The sequence below is a fragment of the Rhinatrema bivittatum genome, chromosome 3, assembly GCF_901001135.1.
Source record: "Rhinatrema bivittatum chromosome 3, aRhiBiv1.1, whole genome shotgun sequence".
NCBI classification, from domain to species: domain Eukaryota; kingdom Metazoa; phylum Chordata; class Amphibia; order Gymnophiona; family Rhinatrematidae; genus Rhinatrema; species Rhinatrema bivittatum.
The window spans coordinates 541,303,955-541,329,911 of NC_042617.1; the positions used below are offsets into that span (position 1 = coordinate 541,303,955).

Genomic DNA, 25,957 nt, shown 5'->3' on the forward strand with positions numbered 1-25,957 from the left:
GGATTTCTGAAATTTGTCAAATGAGAAAAGACACCCATCCTATAGTGTGTGATAGAAAAATATTGATGCAGCTTTGGTTGTATTGATTTATAGATCCAAAATTACTGCTTCCGGCACAGAGCTACATTTTTGCCTTGTTCAGTTCACATCTGTCTGAAAAACTAACCATTGATGCTTCCCTGCTAAATAACTTGGGTGCAAATAGATCAGTACATATTCATAATATCTCTGAGAACTTGCCAATATTGTTGTAAACTATTTGTACTGAAATAGGGATAGATGGATTAACTCGGACTAGATTCCAAAATCCAACTCTAATCCAGTGACATTATCTCCTTGGTGTTGGCATGTCATGGTTTGGATCCCGTGTGACCCCACATCTCATGTTGCAGGATTTAGCAGTACCTTGATATACTCACTCTCTAGTTTCTTATTGAAAAGCTTTGTTCTCAGCAGTCATAAGTGTTTATGTAGTAGAAGCATATCATGTACATGGGGAGGGAAATAATGAAAGCCTTTTTCACAAGTAAATGCTGTTTCATCTGCAGAAACGAACTTTTTTAATATGGCCCACTCCATACACAGACAAAAGTACCCACGTATTCCAGCAACATGCACACTTTTATAGGTGGGGTTTTTTGAAGCATTCCCGGGGTGGGAATAGGTTTTAGGGAAGGGCAATATGTGCAGTGTTTTACATAATCAAAACTATCCACATAGTTTGCTGTGAAAAAGTACCTGCACAAAAAGGAGGTATCAAATTTGTGCACGTATTTTTTCGTTGAGAAATAATCAAAGCAAAACGTTTCACATAGTTTTGCTTTGATTATTCTGGCATACCTCAAGGGTAAAATGTTCACAAATGCAGGCAGTTGGATTATTGTCTCCACAAATCTTGTTACGTTTTTGTGGACAATTTCAAGAATTCTATCAGTGGTGCACAGGTTTTGGAGAGTTTAACAGCATAAGACAGAATCTCACAAGGCCCCAGTACATACAAAACAATCAGGAGATTTAATTAAAATTTAGAAGTTGGCCTTGTAGCTTGGCAGTAGTGCTCTGTGCTGTGGGGCAGTGTCCTGTTTTTCAGGTTTGGGAGAAGTAAGGCAACCTTCATTTGCCACAAAATGAAAGTGAAGTGTTTAGCTATAGAGGATAATTTTCTTTCAGCCTTCAACTGACAAGGGTAAAAAAAATATCCTAGAACAATTGTTTAAGGGAGGGGCAAGGGAAGGGAGAAAGGAAGCATAGTATTTATTTATTTATCGCATTTATATTCCATCATTCTGTGACAAACACAATGGTTTACAAAAAATAAAATCATAAAATAATAACATCAATAAAATCATAAAGTTATTATAAAATAAATTATAAATACATTAAAAGAAAATAAAACAAGGCCAATAGTCATAATAAAGCAAACAAATTGTACAAATCATAAAATTAACAGGAAACAGACAAAAGGAAATAAAGCCTCAATCACCAATATTCAGTTAGCAGCACACTCATTAATAATGGACTGATTCCAGTGTATTGTCTATTCAATCTGATCTTTCAAAAGCCTGTTTAAAGAGCCATGTCTTTAGTTTTTTTTTAACATCTAGATGACTCTTTGCAACCTTAATTCTGGAGGTAGAGAGTTCCATAGTTGAAAGATCAGATTAAATAGGCAATATACTGGAATCAGTCCATTATTAATGAGCATGCTGCTAACTGAATTTTGGTGATTAAGGCTTTATTCCCTTTTGTCTGTTTCCTGTTAATTTTTTGATATTAGTTAAAAAGAAGGCAGTGCAATCAGGGAACCAGTACCAACTTTGTTAAAAAAAAATCATCGGAATCTTAGGCTATTTATGACTCTATGTTGCACAATAGATCTGTGATACTCAGGTGGCACTCAAAGGTGTGCCACAGTGATGTCATCCATCCAGCTTATATAAAATCGATTTATGAGTCCTAAATATCTATGTCTACCAGCCAAGACCATCATAGATTTGAATCCGTAATGATTAGGAAATGATTCCTGAAACATTTCTGATCAGCAAAATAAACAGTTCTTCACCTTGATTGAAGAGCCGGTTTTACATGCATGAAAATGTTATTGTCCGTATTGGATGTTCATCTAAACACCCCCTCCGTCAAAGAGGCAACAATTGTTTGGGGGTTATAACATGAGGCTTGAGCACTGATTTAATAATGCACATTTTGCTCATCAGGCTTGTGAGTGCATGGACGGCATTAATTCCCTGTGAAGAGGTACTTGTTACACTTAGCACATAATTATCTAACTTTTTTTCCCTTCAGAGTAGTCTTCCTCTCCTTTCCTCATATACCTTTTGTTCTGATAGGTTCACATCAGTCTGGTGTTGGCATAGTTCCAAGAGAAGCTGAGACCCCCAGAGGCAAGGATTTGTTCAGAAACTTTTTTTGTTCTTTCTAACAGGTTTTCTTGCAGAAAATTAAAAAAGATGCATGGTTTCTGTTAATCCTCTTCTAGGGTTATAGAAACAAGAATTTAATCTGTCTGCTTGTTTGAAATAGGACATTCTACTGTGAGCATAAAAACTGTTTAACAATACATAAATAATACAAATTAGATCAAGTGGATTATTTGAAATATTTTAGTAACTGTCCAAGAATTTTGTAATTTTTAATTAAACTTTAAAAAAAGGGATAGGCTTCCAGGCTCTTCCCTAGAGAGGGAAATACAAAATGATTAACTTGCACAAACATTGAAATGAGTTGGCATTCTCTTCTCAGCTAAGTTGCCAGTGGACAGAGGCGGCTCATCACTAAAACTAGCATGGCTACTGGCACCATTACTGACAGTCTCAGCAGGGAGGGAAAGGACCGAAAATGCACGGAAGCTGAACTACTGTTTCACCCTCTGTAGGCCTTTGCACCATGGGGGTTACATTGGCAGGATCATGTCGGGGAAACTTGCAGTGCCACACCTATGCTATGATTTTTCCATGAATATAGAACGGAGTCAGTGGCGTAGCCAGAATTGATTTTTTGGGTGGGCACAAGGTTAACATGGGTGGGCACAAGGCATGCAGGTCTACTAGTTGTTTTCTTACTGATAAATAATGCCATATACTGCACCCTAGAATGGCTTTCTAAGTAGTTTGCAACAGCCATTATGTGTCATGTATGAAACTTTAAAATAATTTACTTCAATTATTTCAAGTATAGAAAACAATCAAATCCAATCAAATAATAAAACAAAAATTAATGTATTCTTTCATGAACCATCTTTGCAGAAACCCAGAAATCTTCATAAATACAATAAAATATAATTAATCATCAGAACAGGTGCAGCGCATAGCTAGGGCAATTCACATTACAAGTAACATGAAAAAAAATTCAAATTCTGGTGTCATCTCAGCAAAAAATAACCCTCCACTGCTATTTTGTGAAGTAACAAACTCTTGCAAAGAAAGAGGCATCTGGAACCTTGCCCTAACACACAGCACTGACTCTCAGGATTCAAACAGCAACCTTATGAAAAAGCAGCAATGCAAATACTACACCAGGCCCTAGAACATTAATACATCACCTACTGGAATAACAGAACAAGATGGACTACTACTAGAGAGAAACTATATGCTAGAAATACTGCATTTCCGTCACACACACAGGCAAAACTGAGACTGACCCTTACCTAATATAGAAATAAGAGACTATAAATTAGAAACAGAAACATGCAGATAAAGCCAAAATAGAAAGCCTGAGAAACTAAAATTTCTGAACAGTGGAATACTTAAGAAAGAGCAAATTACAAAAATATAAGAATGCACATTCCCAAAGATGACATATTTAAATTACTCCAAACCAAAAGAGGTATCACCAGTATATACTGTCTCATTAATCATGCAAAAAACCAAATATATGTAGGCCCCTTACTAACAGAGTCTGTATTGTGTAACAGATCCTATTTTCGTATAGGGTCACCTTACTTTAATTTAAATCAACGATAGTCCATTTTTTTGAAAATTTTTCATTATAATAAAACCTGAATGTCACACATTCTGAACGAGAGGACACAGATACTCATCTACTCCTTGGTAGTAGTGCACCCGACACAGCTGTGTTTCGGACGGAACCCGTCCTGCTTCAGGGGGTGTCCTTCGAAGTCTGTTTCTTTGAGAGCGTCATAGGGAAGCCTTGTCGATCCTTGGTAACATCTTTTCTTAATGATCCATGGCAGCCCAACGGGGCTGCCATGGATCATTAAGAAAAGATGTTACCAAGGATCGACAAGGCTTCCCTATGACGCTCTCAAAGAAACAGACTTCGAAGGACACCCCCTGAAGCAGGACGGGTTCCGTCCGAAACACAGCTGTGTCGGGTGCACTACTACCAAGGAGTAGATGAGTATCTGTGTCCTCTCGTTCAGAATGTGTGACATTCAGGTTTTATTATAATGAAAAATTTTCAAAAAGATGGACTATCGTTGATTTAAATTAAAGTAAGGTGACCCTATACGAAAATAGGATCTGTTACACAATACAGACTCTGTTAGTAAGGGGCCTACATATATTTGGTTTTTTGCATGATTAATGAGACAGTATATACTGGTGATACCTCTTTTGGTTTGGAGTTGTTGAGAAACTATTCGGTACACTGGAGTACAGTAAGTGTGGGTTTGTTGGTTGTGATATTTAAATTACTAACATCTCTCTCTCTCTCTCTCTCTATATATATATATATATATTTTTTTTTTTTTTTTACCTTTGTTGTCTGATCTTTGTATTTTTCTAATCAGTTGGTCCTGGTCTCTTTTTCCCATTTTTTCCCTTGTCGCTCATTTCCTAATTCCTCTTCAGTGTCTTTTCTACTACTGTCTTCTTCCCTTCCACACACATACATATATACATACATGCTTTCTTTCACAGACTCCCTCACACACTCAGGCTCTCACTCTCGTATGCTCTCTCCCCCCCCCTCCCACCCCAAGCTCACATTCTCTGCAGACATACATACAAGCTCTCACTTTCTCACCCCTCCCCAGGCTTATATTCTTATGCACACACAGACGCACATCCAGGCACCTATTCTCATCCACACACACAAACCCATACTCCCATTCTCACCCACACATACACACATTTAAGGTCCCATTCTCACCCACACATACACATATTCAAGCACCCATTCTTACCCACATATTCAAGCTTCCATTCTCACCCACACACACAAACCCAGACTCCCATTCTCACCCTCACACACAAACCCAGACTCCCATTCTCACCCACACATACAAACCCAGGGTCCCATTCTCACCCATATATACACACATTCAAGCTTCCATCCTCACCCACATATTCAAGCTTCCATTGTCACCCACACACATTCAAGACTCCATTCTCACTCCCATACACACCCATGCTCCGATTTTCACCCACACACACACCAAGGCTCCCATTCTCATCCACACATACACATTCAAGCCTGTGCACAGTTTCCGCTTCCTCCCCCCAGAGCAGGAAGATCAGCTGGCCTCTCCTGCTGCCACTGGCCTCCTGCTATCTTCGGGCCATACGGCCGACCAATCTTCCTGCTGGGGGGGGGGGAGTGGAAGCTGTGTGTGGCGCTTCCGCTCTCCTCCCCCCCCCCAACAGGAAGATCGGTTGGTCGTATGCAGGAGGCCAGTGGCAGCAGGAGAGGCCAGCTGATCTTTCTGCACTGGGGGGAGGAAGCGGAACTGTGCACGGTGCTTCCACTCCCCCCCCCCCCCGCAAACAGGAAGATCAGTCGGCCATATGGTTGCAGGACCGCTTCCCCACGTGTGCCGTGATGGCGAGCCAGGCATGGGTTCTCCTCTTCACTGTCGTGGGGATGGGATCCCGCGACAGCCTTGCAGTTCCGGTGTCAGTTGGGTGGGCCTGGGTCTAAATTGGGTGGGCAGCTGCCCACCCAGGCCCACCCGTGGCTATGCCACTGAACGGAGTTGACTCCTTGGCACTTAGGCTTGAGAAAACATATTCAGACATTGATGGATAACCATAAAAAGTCAGGCAGATTTACTCCAAAAAGTTGCTTTTAGCATTTGCTGTACCATGTTGTGCTACAGCTTGATAAGCGATATGTGCTTTACTGCCATTCCACTTCTGATGCTACCACACCGTCTTCAGTTCTGAGAGTGTATAGCGGGCTGTATTATTGCCTGCCATATTTGAAAATAAAAACTCCAGTTACCAGTATTAAGTTAATGTTTAGTTCAAGATCAAATAAAATATTCTTTATGTACAATGTTAAGCATTTTCTGTTTTAAAGACTAACTTATCATTATCAAAATAAGTGCTTGAAGCCTGAGTTTGTTGTGCCCGCTGGTCAGAGTCTGCTTCTAATCGCTGGTAAGATTTCTTGCATGTGCCTCGCAAACACTGCAGTTAGAAATGGTGGTAAAACATGACCATTGTCAGAATCCCGTTCTGGGTACAGATCTCTCCTTCAGCTGGCAGAGTTGGATTTCACAGGGACTAATTGCTAGTGAAATCTGTAGTCTCCTGACCTATTTGAAAACAAGATCATAATCAGTGCTGTGCTGGAGGAGGTCCTGGAGGCACTCTTGTTACATAATTTTATGAAACCAAAGAGTGCTTTACCAAGTACAGCAGAGCAAGCAAGTGTTCCTTATTAAGAAATTGGTGGCAGCGAGAGTCTCTTAAAGAGAAAGTGATAGCGCCTTACAAAACAATAATCTGACTGGGTGCATCCTGGATTCTGGTAACTGCCTAAGAAATAAAATTCATTGTGGCAGCAGCATTCACCGATAGACAAAAATTGTCATTTGCAAACTTATTATGAAGCATTCTAATTATAGATCTGACATTTTTATTTATTACTGTGTTGTACATACATTTCCAGTGCATATGCTGAAAGGTATGATCACTTCTGTTCATCCTAAACCTGTTTTAATGTTGAACATAGAGCGACTTAACAAGAACAATGTACTGTTTGAAACCTCTCCTGAGACATCAAACATCAAGACGTATAATCATCTGATGCAAAATGTTCTTCAGTTGTAGACCATTAATGATCTGGTTTGTAGATCCTAATAAATCTGTGTATATGCACTCTCTTGTTCTAGTTGGTTGCAAAGAGAAGAATACTCATCTTTTCACAAAATTGTAACTCTTAGAGAGCAACTGATGAGGTAGAACAGGGGTGGGCAATTCTGGTCCTTGAGAGCCATTCTCCAGTCGGGTTACCAGAATATCCCTAATGAATATGCACGAGATATATTGGCTTGCGCACTGCCTTAGTTATTTCGAAATACTTATATACCGCACTCTCCAAGGCTCGGGGTGGTTTACAATAAAACATTCATAGAGTGAATATAACATAAAACATATGAAATTAAAATAAGTTGTAACAAAGTCAAATCAAAATAAAAATCATACTAAAAATCATCATGAAATAAAATGCATAATAAACAAAGTATATTGAAGAGGGGGAGGGAAGTAGGGAGAGTAGGCAGGGCATTAAGAGCTAGGGTCAATGGACGAGAAGAGATGGTAGGGAAGGGAGAGAGGATGATATAGTGAAGATATTAATCCGGAAAGGTACATTTGAAAAGATGGCTTTTTAGTGCCTTTTTGAATTCCTTAGTTTCGGATATGAGACAAATGTGTATAGAAACATAGAAACATAGAAATGACGGCAGAAGAAGACCAAACGGCCCATCCAGTCTGCCCAGCAAGCTTCACATTTTTTTCTCATACTTATCTGTTTCTCTTAGCTCTTTGGTTCTATTTCCCTTCCACCCCCACCATTAATGTAGAGAGCAGTGATGGAGCTGCAACCAAGTGAAATATCAAGCTTGATTAGTTATGGGTAGTAGGGGAAGTAACCGCCGCAATAAGCAAGCTACACCCATGCTTATTTGTTTTACCCAGACTGTGTTATTCAGCCCTTATTGGTTGTTTTTCTTCTCCCCTGCTGTTGAAGCAGGGAGCTATGCTGGATATGCTTGTAGTATCAGTTTTTCTTCTCCCCTGCCGTTGAAGCAGGATATGCATTGAAAGTGAAGTATCAGGCTTATTTGGTTTGGGGTAGTAACCGCCGTAACAAGCCAGCTACTCCCCACTTTGTGAGTGCAAATCCTTTTTTCTTCTCCCCTGCCGTTGAAGCAGAGAGCTATGCTGGATATGCGTGAAGTATCAGTTTTTCTTCTCCCCTGCCGTTGAAGCAGAGAGCTATGCTGGATATGCGTGAAGTATCAGTTTTTCTTCTCCCCTGCCGTTGAAGCAGAGAGCTATGCTGGATATGCGTGAAGTATCAGTTTTTCTTCTCCCCTGCTGTTGAAGCAGGGAGCTATGCTGGATATGCGTGAAGTATCAGGTTTTCTTCTCCCCTGCCGTTGAAGCAGAGAGCTATGCTGGATATGCATTGAAAGTGAAGTATCAGGCTTATTTGGTTTGGGGTAGTAACCGCCGTAACAAGCCAGCTACTCCCCACTTTGTGAGTGCAAATCCTTTTTTCCACATTTCCTCTTGCTGTTGTAGCTTAGAGCGATGTTGGAGTCACAGTAACCATGTGTATGTTTATTGAATAAGGGTATTGTCTCCAGGCAGTAGCCGTCATTCTGGCTAGCCACCCACTCTTTATTGACGGCCTCTTGATTTTATGGATCCACAGTGTTTATCCCACGCCCCTTTGAAGTCCTTCACAGTTCTGGTCTTCACCACTTCCTCTGGAAGGGCATTCCAGGCATCCACCACCCTCTCCGTGAAGAAATACTTCCTGACATTGGTTCTGAATCTTCCTCCCTGGAGCTTCAAATCGTGACCCCTGGTTCTGCTGATTTTTTTCCTATGGAAAAGGTTTGTCGTTGTCTTTGGATCATTAAAACCTTTCAAGTATCTGAAAGTCTGTATCATATCACCTCTGCTCCTCCTTTCCTCCAGGGTGTACATATTTAGATTCTTCAATCTCTCCTCATAAGTCATTTGATGAAGACCTTCCACCTTTTTGGTCACCCTTCTCTGGACCGCCTCCATCTTGTCTCTGTCTCTTCGGAGATACGGTCTCCAGAACTGAACACAATACTCCAGGTGAGGTCTCACCAAGGACCTGTACAAGGGGATAATCACTTCCCTTTTCTTACTCGATATTCCTCTCTCTATGCAGCCCATAGATGCATAGAGAGAACAATCAGCTGGAACAATCTCCCCATGTATGGGGAGATTGTTCCAGCTGATGAGGCCTGCAATAGAGAAGAATCTTTCCCGAGTGATAATTAGTCTAGTGGATCTAGGAGAAGGTATTTGTAGTAGCATTTGGATCTGAGATCTTAAAATGCAGGAGGGAGTGTATAAATGTAGGGTTGAGGAGAGATGACAATTTTTGTTATGGATTAGGTTGTGAATGATAGTGAGTAATTTATACCGTATGCAAATTATGTAATACAGGGGTAATGTGATCAGTGAGCTTGGAGCCGGAAAGAAGATGGGCAGCTGAGTTTTGAACAAGTTGCAATGGGTGTAGGGATGATGTGGGGAGACCAGTGTAGAGAGTGTTGCAGGAGTCCAAGCCGGTGAGAATGAGGGACTGCAGGACAGTACAAAATGCATTATGTTCAAGTAGAGGTTTGATGCGTTTTAATAAACAGATCTTATAGAATGAGGTTTTGACAACTGATTGGATATGAGATTGCATAATAAGTTTAGGATCAAAGTGTATGCTGAGGTTCTGCACTTTGTTGGTGATGTTGATATTGAAATTGTCAAGAGTAATATGTGTTGGGATATGGGGAAATGAGGGGTTACCAAGAATCATGATTTCTGTTTTGGATAGATTTAGACTGAGTTTGTGATGAAATTGTCAGGTTTTGATGTAGGTTAGGCACAAGGTAAGAAATTGTTCAGTAGAGTTCCAGACAAGACATGTCGAAAAGTAAAACTGTATGTCATCTGCATAGATATTTAGGAGATACCCAGGGTTGATAGAAGTTGGCAGAGGGGAGAGATATATGTATTAAATAGAGCTGCAGAGAGTGCTGATCCTTGAGGAACACCAGTATTTAGTGGAAACCATGAAGAAGTGGTATTGTTGATAATGACAGTTTGTGTTCTGTTGAGAAGATATGATTTAAACCATTGTAGGACAGTGCTGGTTAATCCAATGTTTGATAAGTGGGTGAGTTATATGTCATGGTTAATTGTGTCCAATGCGGCAGATAGATGTAAGAAAACATATATGTAAGAGGTGCCGGAGTCAAAACCACGATGTAAAATATATGTGCAGGAAAGAAGAAGAGTTTCAGTACTTTGGTGTTGTCCAAATCCAAACTGGTACTGATCTAAGATAGAGAATTGATCCATTTATTCAGAAAGTTGTTTTAATACAGCTGATTCAATAATTTTGGCAATGACCAGTAGTGCAGAAATAGGATGGAGGCTATTGTACTCAGGTGTAGTGGCATCCTGGCTTTTTGGGATGGGATAAATCACAGCTTGTTTTAATGATTTAGGAAATGATCCAGTAGTTAAGGAGGAGTTGACTTAGTGATGGGCAGTGCAATGTCATCTTTCATGGATTTGAGCAGGGTTATGGAACAAGGGGAAACGGGTTAAGTGGTGGATTCATTTTAGAGATTATCTGGATTATTTCAGTGCTGGGAATGGGTTCAAAGAAGTCCCAGTACTGAGAAGGTTTTCAGACATGGCAGGTGGGTAAAGAGTTGGGAAATGTATTCTCTATATCATCAATTTTGTTTTGAAAGAAATTCTTGAATGATTCACATAGACAGATTTGGGGTGGGTTTAAGATATAGAAAGTTGGAGTTGAACTTTTTAACCGTATTGAATTGGATTTTGGGATTATTATTAGCTTGAAGAATTTGGTTAGAAAATAGACTTTTTTTTGCAGCATTAATTGAGGAACAATAGTTAGATAATTCAGAGAGGTTTGTGGACAAATTATGGTGGATTTGTTATTTCTCCATTTTGTTTGGAGTCTGCAGAGGTTTAGTTTTAATGTAATCAAGGTTTGGGAGAACGAGGGAGCATAGGCGGTTCTGGAGCAGAGGGATGTGTGGGTAGTAGTGGGTTTACCTGAAGTGGTAGTCAGAACATTGTCCCACATATTGACCATGTCAGTCATATCATTGCTAGAGGAATTAAGAATTAAAGGAAGAAGAGTGTCCTTAAAAGATTGAGGATCAATATAGTTTCATGATCAAGAAAAGGTTGAGTTACCTCATGGGGTAGTAGAAGAAATGGCAGTAGGGATGTTGCAATTGACATTGCAGCGAATGAGGTAGTGGTCAGACCATGGAACTGGTGTGATAGATATGGTGGAATCAAGCGAGATAACAAATGGGTTGGTGAATATCAAGTCCAGAATATGACCAGCACAGTGTGATGGTGAGTAGATATGTTGATGCAGATCAAGGGTGCTGGTTGCACTGATAAAGTTTGCAATGGTATTTGATGGAGGGTATTGGTCAATGTGCAAGTTGAAGTCGCCTAAGATGATGGTTTTCTCTGGCTGCGGTAAGGACATAGAGAAGAATTCAATAAGGGGGGATAAGTTATGAGATAGGAGGCCAGGGAGGCAGTATAAAAGACACAGATCAAACTTATCTGAGGTTAAGAGGATTAATTCAAAGGGAATGAGGAGACACAAGGAAGAAAAGAAAAAGGACAGAGTGCTTGAAGAAAATGACGAGACCACCGCCTTTCCAGTACAAGTGAGGGTGGTGGAAGTAGGTGTAGGTAGTAGGGCAGCAAAGGTTAAGAAGCAAAACATCACCGTCAGATGTCCAGGATTCAGTGATGCATAGGAAGTCTATGTTCGATTGAGCTAATAGATCATAAATGATGGGAGCTTTTTTAGGTATGGATCTAGTGTTGATTAAAGAGATGAAGAAAGAATTTAGGGTTAGGATGTGGGAGGGGAGGGAGGAGAGGGAGGAAGGGTGAAGAAGGGGGATAGAAATTAAATTGGCCCATGGTCTGTAACTAAAACGGTGGATGATAAGGTCGCCATAGTGACCATGTCCAGTGATAGTAGGGATCTGCATGGTATAGCAAAAAGAAAACAACCAGAAAGAGAGAAAAAAGAAATGCACAAAGAGGCACGCACGAAGGAGTAGATACGTCTCATGCTTATTCATTAGCAATATCCTGAAAACCTGACCGGTTGGAGACCCTCGAGGATGGGAATTACCCACTTCTCAGGTAGCGGCATGGTCCCTTGGGCTTCCTGCAACTGTATGCACTCTGAATTGCTTTCTTTCTTTCTCAAAGCAGTTTTTTTTTTATACAAACCCTTCGTGCTTTTGAACCTTCCATGCTACATGATTATTATGGGATATTAAAAAAAAAAAGTATTGCTCCAGAGCCAAGAAATGACTTTCCTGATGCTTCTCAACCCCGGAGACTCTAAACAACCAGATTCTAGTCCAGGAGTAGGCATCTCCAATCCTGGAGTGCCACAAACAGGTCTGGCTTTCAGAATATCCACAATGAACATGCTTGAGATATGTTTGCATACAATGGAGACAGAACTTTCAAATATACATCATGCATATCCATTGTGATATCCTGAAAACCAGACCTATTTCTGGCACACCAGGACCGGATTTGCCTACCTCTGTTCCATATTATCAAACACTGCCATTGTCGAAGGCATGCCAGCATATTATGCTATGCAACAAAGAATTCAGGCAACCCAACATTTGGCTGTCTTAATTGAATTTTTTTTCCAGAAGAAAATATGTATTCACTGGTTTTTATTCACCAGCCATTGTTTTCTACTTAGGGAAAAAGCATGCTGATAAAAATAAATGAAAAGCAGAATAACCATCGCCAAGGAAAACATTTGTTCTTTTCTGTCCTTTTCTTTGTTTTAAAATATGTGCTCAGGAGGTGCTATACACAAGCTCAGCAGTGACCCCATCAATGCCATACATGAGGCCGTGGAAGGGTCCACTGATTGGCTGTATGGCCTTGTTTCTGTAGTGTCTGACATCATATCGCCTGATGGTGATGAAGGTATTTGTCATATGACGGCTCGTGGCACCATAATCACTAACATATTATGTGCATTAAAACATCATATAGACAGTTCACACCACTCAGATAACTGTAAATCAGCCCTGTTCTTACGGTGTCAGTAACAGCATTCGATTGATGAAATTACAAAACTGGCTCCTTTGTTTAGTTTTCTGCTGATATTTACTATAATGTGCTTAGTTTCACGATGTCAGGATTAGGAAAGTGCAGTTACAGTTATATTCATAATTGAACATTTCTGTAAGTTAGCCGGATAAGACTCCACGGTTATTCTGTTGAATATCCTGGTATTTAGTGCTGCTTAGCTGAAAAGTTCTATCCGGCTAAGTCAGACCTGCTCTATGGCTAATTTAGCCAGACAACTAGCCCTGCTCCGTTGCACCCATTGCCCCCTCCTGACCTATCCAGCTATCTACTTAGCCGGAGAAGTGGCTTATCCAGTTAAGTGATGACTGTCGAACATAGCCAGATGTTCAGCGGCCACCACTTACCCTGATAAGTTGTTATTTTCCCAGCTAAGTAGCTTTAAACATCAGGCTCCTGATATTTAAAGTGCAAATAATGTAACACGGTATATTTATACCCATCAGGAAAAGAGAGGGGTTTCTTCCTGTTGATACATTTGTTGCAGTTTTTCTCACAATATATTTGAAATGCCAAAGCTGAAAAAGAATAGAACATGTGACATAGAATAATAAAAATAATTACAGTTCTACTGAACAGGGTTGATCTGATTATATATATATAGAATAGAAAGGAGATATATATATATATATTCTCCTGAAACGGGGCTAATACACCATGCTTAATCTTTTACTTTTCATCCGGCCCAAGACACTGGAATGCCATGTTCACAGTCTATTAATGTTTTAAGGATGTAGAAGTCTCGTGGGATTCAAACTTTTCCATTTTTAAATGGCTCCCTGATAGAGCCATTTTGTGTAATTCTGCCTTTCCAAATATTTCCTCCTGACTTAGTGTAAACAATTTGTGGCTTAAAAATTGCCAGTGGAAAAAGGAAGATCTTTACATTCCTCTCCAAGCACATTCTAGTAAAATGCTGATAATTCTTTAATAGAAGCAATCCTCTCTAAGCCTGAAGAGATATGAACTTAATTAGATGTCCTTTTGCCCATCTTAAACCTGGGATTTACGCCGATTTATTTCTGTGGTAGAATGAGCTTTCAGCTCCGCTAGGTTTTTGCCTTCTGGACCAATGCAAACAAATAATTACCCAAACATAAGTAATTTGAAGAAGGACTGACCTGATGAATTTCTTTCATCTTTCAACCAAACTCTGGGGCCAATGTAATAAACAGCATTAGGGTTAATGCAAACGTTAACATGCATTGACACTTCTGATACTGTGCATTAGCGAACTTGCATTAATGTTAATATAAAAGCTAGCTATCAAGATGCAAAATTATGCTACATAATAACTCATTATCTATTAGTGTAGCAAACTAGCAAATGAAAATGTGTGTTAAAACTTGAAAAATTTAATACAGACCCATTGATGCAAAAATCTTAACTGTGCCTCAGGGAGGTGTAGTTAACTATTTGCATTAATGCCTGCACTAACACGTAATGTAATGGTCATACCTTAAGGCACACCTTATTTGCATATCTTTAACATCATTCATTAATGCAAGGATTAAACACCAAGTTAATGTACATTAATGGCCAATGTTAATGCAGTTTAGGACTTTGACCCCTATGTTACTGTGCTGCACCCCTACTAAGGAAAGTGCTGTGTGTTTATAAAATAGATGCCACCATTGTGTTAATGGCAGATAGCACCTAATCAACAGTCGGGTATATTTTATTGATCTTTGTGATATGCTGTGACATAATTAAGCTTTGAATATGCTCTGTTTTGCTAAATGAATCACTTTGTAGATTAACATTATACAGTCCTCATTTAACTTCCTTGCAATAGAGTCAAAATTGGTTTCAAATTGACTGACTGAATTCTCTAGAGACCAAACATGATATATTTTGCAGTGTAAAACTCATTGGGTAAGAAAGTGAAAGGAAGATTGTACTGTGTACTGATTTTCATGCATTTCTGTATCATTATAACTGCAGGAAGCACAAATGTCGGTAATATACATTTATATATTCCATAGCTCTTTTGCAAATATTATCCTATAGTGAAAATACTGGCAGTGATCATGAATTGTTCACCCACTGTTGAACCTATTGGTACAAGTACAAAGATCACCAGAACACCTCATTTCTATTACTGCAAGATGCCTGCATGAGCTTTTGAGTAAGATTGCTTATCAATAACATTCAAAGAAATCTCATTCTCTATTATGATTGACTAAGGGCCCGATTCTTAAGGAATACATGCAACACATAGGGACTGATTCGTTACTGTACGCGTTCTTTTCCCCACAGACACAGAATGGGAAAAAAGAAAGCTACTGTCATCACATTTACACTGAGCAACTAGCTTGCACAGTCTGATTAATGATCTAAGCTGAAAACTTGATATTAACATTAGAAGAAATTCTAACAAAAAGCAATGTCATCTTTTGCTCATTCTGTTTTTGGATCTGAGGAAGAGATTGCCAACTTCTGAAAATTAGTCAAGAAATGTATTCAATTGGTCCAATAAAGAGGTATTGTCTTACATTATTTTGGAGATTAACCTTTATTTCTGTATTTTCAAAAACAAGCAGAACAAATGTAAAAATAAAAGGATAGAGATTTGCAGGTTTATTTCAGTCATTTGGCCATCTATTTTTTTCTAAATTTAGACAGAAACTCGCTTTAAGAATATTGTGCACTTAGCAAAAAGTTAGTGCACAAATTTCCAAGATAAGTATGTTATCCAATCAGTCTGTTTGGCATTTATAATGCATCATTTTGAAAATAAAGCTCCAAAAGGTGTAAGTGGCAAGAACTGAAAAATCAAAGGCTTTTGCCACCAGAAGTGTTCAGTCGCCACAGTCTGCTGAACTGCAGCTCACTGGATTCAGCGACAGTACAATGAGACAACCCAGGCACCTTTCATCGGTGCCCGAGTTTCCCTCTGACTTTCTACCTGCATCATACGATGGTCACAGAATGAAGGCTATGGTTTATTAATATGCAAATTTGCTAATATGGATTCAACATAAAGCTTCCAATGCCTTAGCGACCAATAATGCTATTGGCTTGCAGACAATCAAGGTGTCCCAGTATATGTAAGAGCAGGGTTGTCCAGGTAGGCGCCTCACACACCACTGAAAGGATTAAGTTCTTGACACAGCAGGCTGTGCCTTTGGACACTAATTTATATTTTGTTAGCTAGACTTTAACTGAAATCTGTCCTAAAGAATCCAATCGAGCAATATCTAGCTGCATCAAGAAATAAAAACCATATGCCAAAATGAAAAGTTCCTGGGTATTTTTGCAAAATAATTTACAGTATAAATTAAATCCATGTTGCAGTATGACAATTGAAATGGGCCTTTAGCATGAAATGCATGGCAAATTTTGTGATGTGCATGAATGAAAAAAAAACAGCAGTGACCCACAGTTATGCATGCTTTTGCACAACAGTAATATTCAACTACTCAGTGTACGACCTAACTGTTTATCATTTCCTTCCCAATTCAGATGAACAGAAGCCTAAAGTGAAAAAAATAGGTTGGTATTCTCTATTCTCTATTCACAATCAGTTCTTTCAAGTGCAGTTAATTAAGAAATAATCTTAGCGAGACAAAGCTTTTACCAGAAGGTAATTTTATATCTAAAAGGGAGTATTACTATTATAAACTAAGCCATATGTGTATTAATTAAAATTTAAGTGCAGGTAAATCACATATTCCAAACAGATACGTTTGCAAAACTTGGTATTTCCAAGGAATTAATGCTCTACACTCCAGCCAAAATGCTAGCAGAAAAGTCAATGTAAATGATAATAAATGTAATACAACGAAGAAGAATTTGTCTGCCACTAACCAAAATTGCTGTTTATTTTACACATTTATGGATTATACTGATGAGGTGGAAGGAGAGGTTAAGATTAGCTGAATAGTATGCAATAAAAGAAACGTGCTTGAAGTTAAAGTATCATGCTGCTTATGTTACTGCCATGCATATAGCCCTTGAATAGGTAAAACTCAGGAACAGTGCCAGGCAATATTTTTTTTTTTTGTGGAAAGGGTGATGGAATGCCTGTAATGCCCTCCCAGAGGTGATGATGTTGGAGACAAACATGATAACAGAATTCAAACAGCACAGGATAAACACACAGAATCCCTAACCACAAGAGGATAGTAATGAAGCAGAATGGCGGTTCAGTCCGAAAGAGCAGTGACGTGACTGTATTGTGCTTCCAAGATGGCGTAGGGGTAACTTGCATGGACTGGCAGTGACAACCCTGAAAACCTTGCTGGGTAATCTGAACGAGCCATTCTGGTCTTTATCTGCCATCATTTATTATGTTAGTATATTACTACTTTGAAAGCAGTAAAAATTAAACACAGCCTCAACAAATCATTTCTAATGCTGTGAGCAGATACAGTTGCAAAATGATAATACATATATATATACTAGCATTCATCATGTGACAATTTATATTTGAAAGTCAGAATATTCTGCACCCATTAGGACAGAGCTAATTGGAGTAGAAACAAATATATCAAGGAAACATAGTGAAACATTAAGAGGAGAATTTTGAAAGTTATTTACTTAAGTAAACTGGCTGCTTGAAAATTATCTTCCCTTAGTGAAGTATCAGTCTTTCTCCCCTGCCGTTGAAGCAGAGAGCTATGCTGGATATGCACTGAAAGTGAAGTATCAGACTTTCTCCCCTGCCATTGAAGCAGAGAGCCATATCCAGCATAACTCTCTGCTTCAACGGCAGGGGGGATGAAGAAAATGGATCTACATACAGACAACAACCAACAAGGACTGAATTACATAGTCTGGGTAAACAAATAAGCATGGGTGTAGCTTGCTTATTGCGGCGGTTACTACCCCTAACTAATTAAGCTAGATATTTCACTTAGAGGCAGTTCCAACACTGCTCTCTACATTAAAATTTGCGTTGTTCATGCATGGCCCACATACGCGTGTATGTGGCCATTTTTGCTAGAGTATCACTTTTAAAATCTACCTCTTAGGGCTTACTCTTGACTCATTCATCAGGCAACTTTCCACTCAGATTCTCTACTTCTCCCCTCCAGCAACATGCAGGTCTCCCTGGTATCCTCCACATTCTGAGTCCGTTGTGGGGCACTCCTCATTTCAGAATGAATCTATAGTCCTTCCTCTTGGGCCTCAAGAGGATGAAGCACCTATCTTCCTAACCCTCAACCTCGGACCCTTTCCCTTGAGGGAAAAAGGCACTGCAAGGCACCAGTTCACATTGGGGGTGGTCCCTAGGTCCACTACAACCTAGAGGTCCTCTCTTTTCTCAACTCCATACTGACAGAAAAGGGGCCACTTCTGCCAATTTGACCCAGTATTTATTTTGTACTCCAATATATTCCCCTATTTTTCCCAAACCCTCATCAGACTGGGTAATGATGTAATATGGTTTGCAAGATATAGAAGGATATCATCAGCATACAAATAAATCTCATGTGTCCGTCCTGCCAATTTGATGCCCTCCATAACCTGGTCTCTGCATATATGTGCAAGGGCCTCAACTGTTCTAAATCAAACAAAAGAGGTGATAGAGGGCAAACCTGCTTAGTTCCCCTTTGACTAAGAAAGGGGTCTGATTAAATCCCATTAGTCAAGACTCTGGCTGCCGGATATGCATATAGAGCCTTCACCCATTGTAGAAACTGTGAGCTTAGCCCATATGTATTTATTATAACATCAGGCCAATGAAGAAACAAGACAATTATATTGGGTTTAAGAAGTAAAGATTTAGCTACAAATGAGGATCTATTAATAGGCTAAGAAGCTACAGGTTGAATCACAATTATAGCCCAATTGCCATGGTTTTGCCTGATATGCCGCCTTCCCATGCCATGGTTTTGCTTGCTGCACAGCCTCCCTTCCACCAGGGGTCCTCAGCAAGCCTTTCTCTCAGCTGTACTAGTCACCACTTAACTGATCACCTGATGCCTCATCCTAGGACTACTTAACCCAGCCTGTTCAGTACCTCTCTGCCTCTTCATTGAGTCAACTCGGCTCTTTGACCTGGTCACCTCCTTCTCACTATTGTACCTTGCCTTGAGGCCTACTCAGGCCTTCTGCCTTGTCTTGTCTCCTATCCAGGCGGTCTACCTTGCCTTGCATCCTATCCAGGCTTCTTGTCTTGCCTTGTGGCCTACCCAGGCCTCCTTCCTTCACTTGTGGCCTACCCAGGCCTCCTGTCTTGTGGCCTACCCAGGCTTCTTGTCTTACCTTGTGGCCCCTCTTGGTCTCTTACCTTTCTCTGTGGCCTCTCTTGGCCTCTTGACTTGCTCTGGGCCCTTCCAGGCCTTCTGGCCTTTTTCTGCAGTCTCTTAGGCCTCTCTGCCATGCTATGTGTCCTCCTGAGCTTTCTGTCTTACCTTATGGCCTCTGGACCTACTAGGATTACCTTGCCCAGACTTATGCTCTGTTGGACTTTCTTGTTTTCTGTTGTCTGTCTGGTACTGTTCTTGTTCAATCCTTGTTCAGTCCTGTTCTTATTCAGTCCAGTTCTTCTCTTGTCCTTGCCCTTCCTAGTCCAGTTCAGTCTATTTACCAAGCCTGGCTCATGTCCTTGGTTCCAGCTTCCAGGCAGTACCTGTATCCAGCTCCTTTCCAGTACCTCTACCCGGCGCCCAGCCAGTACCTCTATCCAGCTCTCAGCCAGTTCCTGTATCCAGCTCCCAGCTAATATCTGAAACACCATAATGTTTGCCAGGAAAAAAGTCCTACTGGCTCCAGAATCCAGGGCTCAACCTGAAGGAGAGAGGGCTGGTTAGGAAGAAGACCAGCACCAGTCTTGTCCCATAGCCCTGTATCGCTCCCTGATTCCAGCCTGCCAGACCATGACATAGTAAAGAGATGGCGATAAAGTATGATAGGGGAGACAGCATGTAAGGGCAAAATAAGATCTGATTTCCATGAACTGGTAGACTGCTGGAGTGAGAGGCTGGAGCTTTTCCAATGAGCCACCGAGTGACTCTGATAAATTGAAATTGAGAGCCACCTAGAAGGCATTTATAGCAGGTATGAGGTAGGACATTCAACCTCACCTCTGAGGAGTTAGATCGGTGCTCAAGAATTACCAAAGGAGATTCCTGGGAGCAAGATTTTGTTCCTGGCGACTTGAGGGCTGTTAAGCTGTGTATGTGGCAATTGGCAAACCCAGTGAAAGATTCCGTGATTACTTGTTGGTTAAATAATTTTTCTGTCTGTATACTGGATCATTTCCTTGAAAATTTTGAACTTGGAATGAACTTGATGTGGGTAGTGAAAATTGGACTTGTATATAGTTGCTGGAATTGAAACTCTTACTGTGCAAATATCCTTGGAAGTAAAGGTACTGCATATATTTAAACCTGCAACCTGTAATCCAGGATACCAGAGTTATGTTTTCATTCTTAGTCAGGCCCAATGCCATCGGGTGTGCAAAACATACAATTGCACAGGGCGGCAGACCTGGTGGAGCAGCATCTGTAGCAGGGAGAGGCCTATGTTGCCGCCAGTGGACCCAATCCCATTGGCGGTGGAAGAAGTAGAAGCCCTTGCTGCTGCCAGTGGACCCGCTGTCACTGGCAGCAGAAGAAGCAGGAGGCCATGGCAGAAGAGGAAGCCCATCCAGCAACTCCTCCTCATGTGCTAGCCCCGCGGTATTCAACACTCTCTGCGCTAGCACTTACTGTATTCTCATCTCGCAATGCATGAGAAGAGAATACAGAAATTGCTAGCACCTTGAGTGTTGAAATACCTCAGAGACAGCACATGAAGAGGGCCTGCAGAACGGCTGCTCTCCACAAAGAATTTACAGGCTGGCATCAGCAGTGGAGGAGGAATGAATCATGGACCCTAACTGTCTGGTCTGCATGTGTTTGTGTAAGAGAATGGGAGGCCGCCTGTGATAGGTATGTGTGTGTGTGTGTGTGTGTGTGAATGGGAGCCTGCCTGTGTTGGGTGGGTGCATGAATGGGAGCCTGCCTGGGTTGCATATGTGTATGTGTGTGTGTGTGTGTGAATGTGAGACTGCCTGTGAAGGGTGTGTGTGTGTGTGTGTGTCTGTGTGTGAATGGGAGGCTGCCTGGGATGGATGTGTGAATGGGAGCCTGCCTGGGGTGGGTATGTGAATGGAAGCCTGCCTTTGATGGGTGTGTGTGTGTGTGCGCACGCGCGTGTGTGTGTGTGAATGGGAGACTACCTGGGATGGATATGTGAATGGGAGGCTGCCTGGGATGGGTATGTGAATGGAAGCCTGCCTGGGATGGGTGTGTGTGTGTGTGTGTGAATGGGAGGCTGCCTGGGATGGGTATGTGACTGGGAGCCTGCCTTGGGTGGGTATGTGAATGGAAGTCTGCCTGGGATGGGTGTGTGAATGGGAGCCTGCCTGGGGTGGGTGGGTGCATGAATGGGAGCCTGCCTGGGTTGCATATGTGTATGTGTGTGTGTGTGTGTGTGAATTGGAGACTGCCTGTGATGGGAGTGTGTGTGTGTGTGTGTGTGAATGGGAGGCTGCCTGGGATGGGTGTGTGTGTGTGTATGTGTGTGTGAATGGGAGCCTGCCTGGGGGGGGGGGTGGGGCTGAGGGTTGCGCACATGCATGCATGGGAGCTTTCCTGGGATGGGCAGAGAGTGTGTGTGTTTGTGTGTGAATGGGAGTCTGCCTGGAATTTGGGTGGATATGAATGGGAGCCTGCCTGGGGTATGTAAATGGGAGCTTGTCTGGTGTGTGTATGGAAGGGGGAAGGGGAGAGAGAATGGGAGCCTGACTGGTTTGTGTGTGTGTGTGTGTGTATGTGTATGAATGTGTTTGTGTATGAGAAAGAGAGAATGGATGCTGCAGGTGGATTCCAACCTGCCAGCAGCTGAAATGAAGATGAGCACCTGACGCTGCTGGTAGATCTCAGCCAAAGAAGAGCTGGGTTTGTCTGAGAGGGAGCATATGTGTGTATGAGCTTGTGTATGTGTGAGTGTGTGTATGTGCATGTGTGTGTATTAGAAAGAGAGGAGAAAGTTTGTGCATCTACTCCCACTAATCCATGACAATCTCAGAGTGACTGGAAATCAAAGTTCCCAGGTTTGGAGAGTGTGAATTTTTAAAATCCTTTATAGTTTTATTTTTCAGGTGTTATTTAATGTGTCTGCTGTTTTGAAATATTTTATTGGTGTTTGGGACATTTAAAAAAACTTGTATATGAGTTTTTAATTATTTTATCTTTTATTCAGCTTTTTTTGAAATAATATTATAAGTATGTTTTTAGTATTATGATTATGTATTTATTTTATTTCTTGATTTTATTGTTAGATGATTGAGGAATGGTTATGGTTCTGTTTCTTCATTGTTGGGCCTCTTAGAGTTTCTGGCTTCTTGTGGTTCCATTTCAGTTTTTGTCTGCATGTTTGTATTTCTACTTTATGGTTGCTCCATTCTGTTTTTGGTGAGGGTCTGTTTATGTTCTGCATGTGTGGCTGAGGTGAAACATTCTCCTAATAGGAAGTATATTAGTGTATTCAGGCTTTCAGAAGGTCAAGCCCACACCCAACACACAACACAATAGACCTAATACCATATGGATTCCAAGTGTCATTTTTAGAGATTTCTGGTTGGCATTACAGCAGAGCATGTAAATATAATATAAGTGATATTTTTACCTCAGAATGTTGTACTTTGATATTTTTCATGTAAAATATAAATGCATAACTTTTAACTGTGTATGTGGAATGGTGTGAGGGGTATTGTCCAAGGCTATAAAGTTAGCCTTGGACCTTCCCCTCCACCGAACCCATGGCTGGGTTCGGTGGGGGGGATGGTATCAGTTTTTAAAGTTTTTATCACTGAATGAAGCTCGCACAGGACAGCAAAAAATCTAGCATGGCCCTTTTCTTAGTAAAGCCAGACATGAACTCTACATACAGTATGTGTGACTTACAGTTATAGATGTACAAAACCTGACACCGAGACGAAAGTCCAATATCCTTATTAAGTTCTTTTTGAGCTTGTTTCAATGTATTTTATCATATTTGTGGTCTATATTATTCAGCAGCATTTAGTGGATAGCAAAAAGTAGACACACAGCTTAGTTCTTCAGGACTAGGACCACTGGACATTAGATTATCTACTGTTGTTTCCATACTGAGCGTTTCTTCCAACACCTGCTATACCCTCATAGCTACCTCCTTTTCTGGTGCACTGTAGTCTCCATTTATTGTTTCAAACATGCAACAAAGTGCTACTTGCTATGTTACTCTCCTTCATGACCCACAACCCAAACATGGAGCATGCTGATGAACTTCCCATAAGCCTCAATGACATGGCCTTCACAGATAGGCCCTGTGTGATGCAGCAGTAATATGTAACCTGGCTTCTCATATTCTCAGTTTGGCGAACATGGTAGTTCATAGCCTGTACCTTCTATAGCACTTCATTTGTCCCTGGCCACCATTTAGCCATATGTTTACATAGAAATATAGAAACAGAGAATATAGGGGAGGATTTTAAAAAGGTTAAGGGCGTAAATCCTCAGGATTTTGCATAGGCCCAGCGACATGCACAAAGCCCCGGGACATGCATATGTCCAGAGGCTTTGTGAAAAGGGCAGGGGTGGGGCAGGGGCAGGACCAAGGCCTCCGGCATAGCGGTCATGCCAGGGGATTGTGCGCCAGCAGCCAGCCGGTTCGCGCAAGTTACTCCTGCCAGAGACAGGCATAATTTACAAAATAAAGGTAGGGGGGATTTAGGTAGGGCTGCGGGGCGGGTTAGATATGGGAAGGGAGGGGAAGGTAGGGGGGCCGAAGGAAAGTTCCCTCCGAGGCCGCTCCGATTTCAGAGCGGCCTCGGAGGGAACGGGGAAAGCCATTGGGGCTCCCCTAGGGCTCGGCGCGCACAAGGTGCACTAGTGTGCACCCCCTTGCGCACGACAACCCTGGATTTTATAACATGCGTGCGCCTGCGTGCACATGTTATAAAATCAGGCGTACATTAGTGCGCGTCGGGTAGTGCACACAAATGAGGGCCACGCGCGTAGGTTTAAAAATCTGCCCCATAATGCCAGATAAGGGCTGTAAGGCCCATCTATTCTGCCCAACTTCATTCTTAACACAATGACTTAGACTCCAGCTTTCTGCTCACTTCGTTGCAAGTAGAGATCCTCAGTGATTAGCCCATGCTTTCTTGAATTCTGTTACCGTTTATTGTCTCCAGCACCCGCACTGTACTCATTCCTTGAAGAATTATTTACATTCAGAGCAGAGAAGAAACACTATATTATCCCAGCCGGAATTCTTGGAGTTTCATCAGCGATTAACTTGATGCTCTAGAGTATGCTAGGCTTGTTGCAAGTTCTTTCAGGCATAGGCATTTCTTGCACCAGATCCTCATGCAGACTAATGTAAAAATAAATTTAATTTACTTACTAATGTTTCTATATTATTTTCAGACTAAGATATAAATAATTGTTATCTGCTTCTATAGTATATTCCATCCTTGACCAGCATGCATGATTTTATTACCTAGGAACCTTGCATGAGCATGTGCAAGAAACTGTGAAATGTTTTGAGTGACTTCAAGAGTAGAAAAATCTAATATAAATGACAGAAATATAAGTATACTGGATCATGTAGACCCTTCATCTTGTTATCTGTATAATTTGTTTCATTTCTTTTGTTTTTCTCATCACAAAACAATCAGGGAGAGCTGGCCAGTAGAATACAGTCCATGTGACAAAGTGAAGGGCATTAGAAGTTAAAGTATTTCTTTTTAGTTGATGAATATTTGCCCATATGTCCTTTGAAACTTATTACTGAAATGTGTATTAATTATTTACTTTATTGGTTTGTTTTAGGTGGCATACAACCAATAACCAAAGCAAAAGGTGAGTGCTTTCTGGCTGTATCAATGAACTCTTAAAGCATCTTTCCTAATTCTTGATGTGCTTTCCTCTTCAAAAGCATGCCACCGGAGCAACACTGCTGTTTCTATAAAGGTATATGCTATTATAGTCCTCCATTCTATGTAAACCTTAAGCTGTGTAAATGGTCAAATAGATGCATATTTTCAGCCTGTGCAATTTTCACATGCTGCAGAAAATATATGCCAGCTGGAGCATTGGATACTATGTTATTTTTTGTTCAGACATACTCTTGTGCACATTCACAGACTTGAAACCATTATCTATAACTGGAAGCCAGGTTACAATGATTTTACATTTGAATGACTGCAACTTGTTTGTATGTGGGCCTCCCACAGAGACTCATCTGCAAGTTACAGAAGGTCCAAATTATTGCTGCTAGAACTGTATCCTTGGTTGACATAGAGGGACTCCTGCCTCAATCTCACTCAAAATGTTGCATTGGCTCACAATACACCTGCAAGCCCAAGTTAAACTTCTCTGTTTGGTATTTTCTGAATTGAAGGCAAATGGCCCTCCCAATATCTTAAACAGAAGCTGGAATAGTATATTACAACTTATACTCTGTGGTCCAGTCCAGCAGTCTGTATAACAACATTTAAGGAGGTGGGGACATCCCAAAATTGTGAAAGGATACTCTTTGCAGAAGATTCAAAATTTTGGAACATTCTCCAAGATATTCTTAGTCAAGAGATGTCCTTGGGAAATTTTGGTATGCAGTTAAAAACATTTTGTCTAAGATTTGACTGAACCTGTTTAAGTGACTCTCCAGCTCTATTGATCCTGGAGCAGTCTGAAACAGTTGTTGTTTAGGGGTTTGTATAATAATTGATATATGCCTACCCAGATCTGACGTTTGAATTAAGGTTGTCACAGCTCTTATTTGTGATTTTAAGGGTTTCTTTT

The 25,957-nt window shown here is 40.9% G+C and overlaps 1 protein-coding gene across 7 annotated transcripts in view; it reads left to right on the plus strand.

Moving 5' to 3' along the window:
• LOC115088276 (triadin-like) overlaps positions 1 to 25,957 on the plus strand; it is a 162,069-nt gene that overhangs the window by 94,662 nt on the left and 41,450 nt on the right. For 3 of the 7 annotated variants that reach the window (XM_029596396.1, XM_029596394.1, XM_029596397.1), the window contains 5 exons: positions 2,349 to 2,402; positions 12,879 to 13,007; positions 15,117 to 15,131; positions 16,638 to 16,667; positions 24,986 to 25,015. In XM_029596396.1, coding sequence (XP_029452256.1) covers positions 2,349 to 2,402; positions 12,879 to 13,007; positions 15,117 to 15,131; positions 16,638 to 16,667; positions 24,986 to 25,015 — 258 coding nt within the window. The remainder of the gene's footprint in view (positions 1 to 2,348; positions 2,403 to 12,878; positions 13,008 to 15,116; positions 15,132 to 16,637; positions 16,668 to 24,985; positions 25,016 to 25,957) is intronic. The other 4 variants (XM_029596400.1, XM_029596399.1, XM_029596395.1 and 1 more) reach the window with 3 other exon arrangements.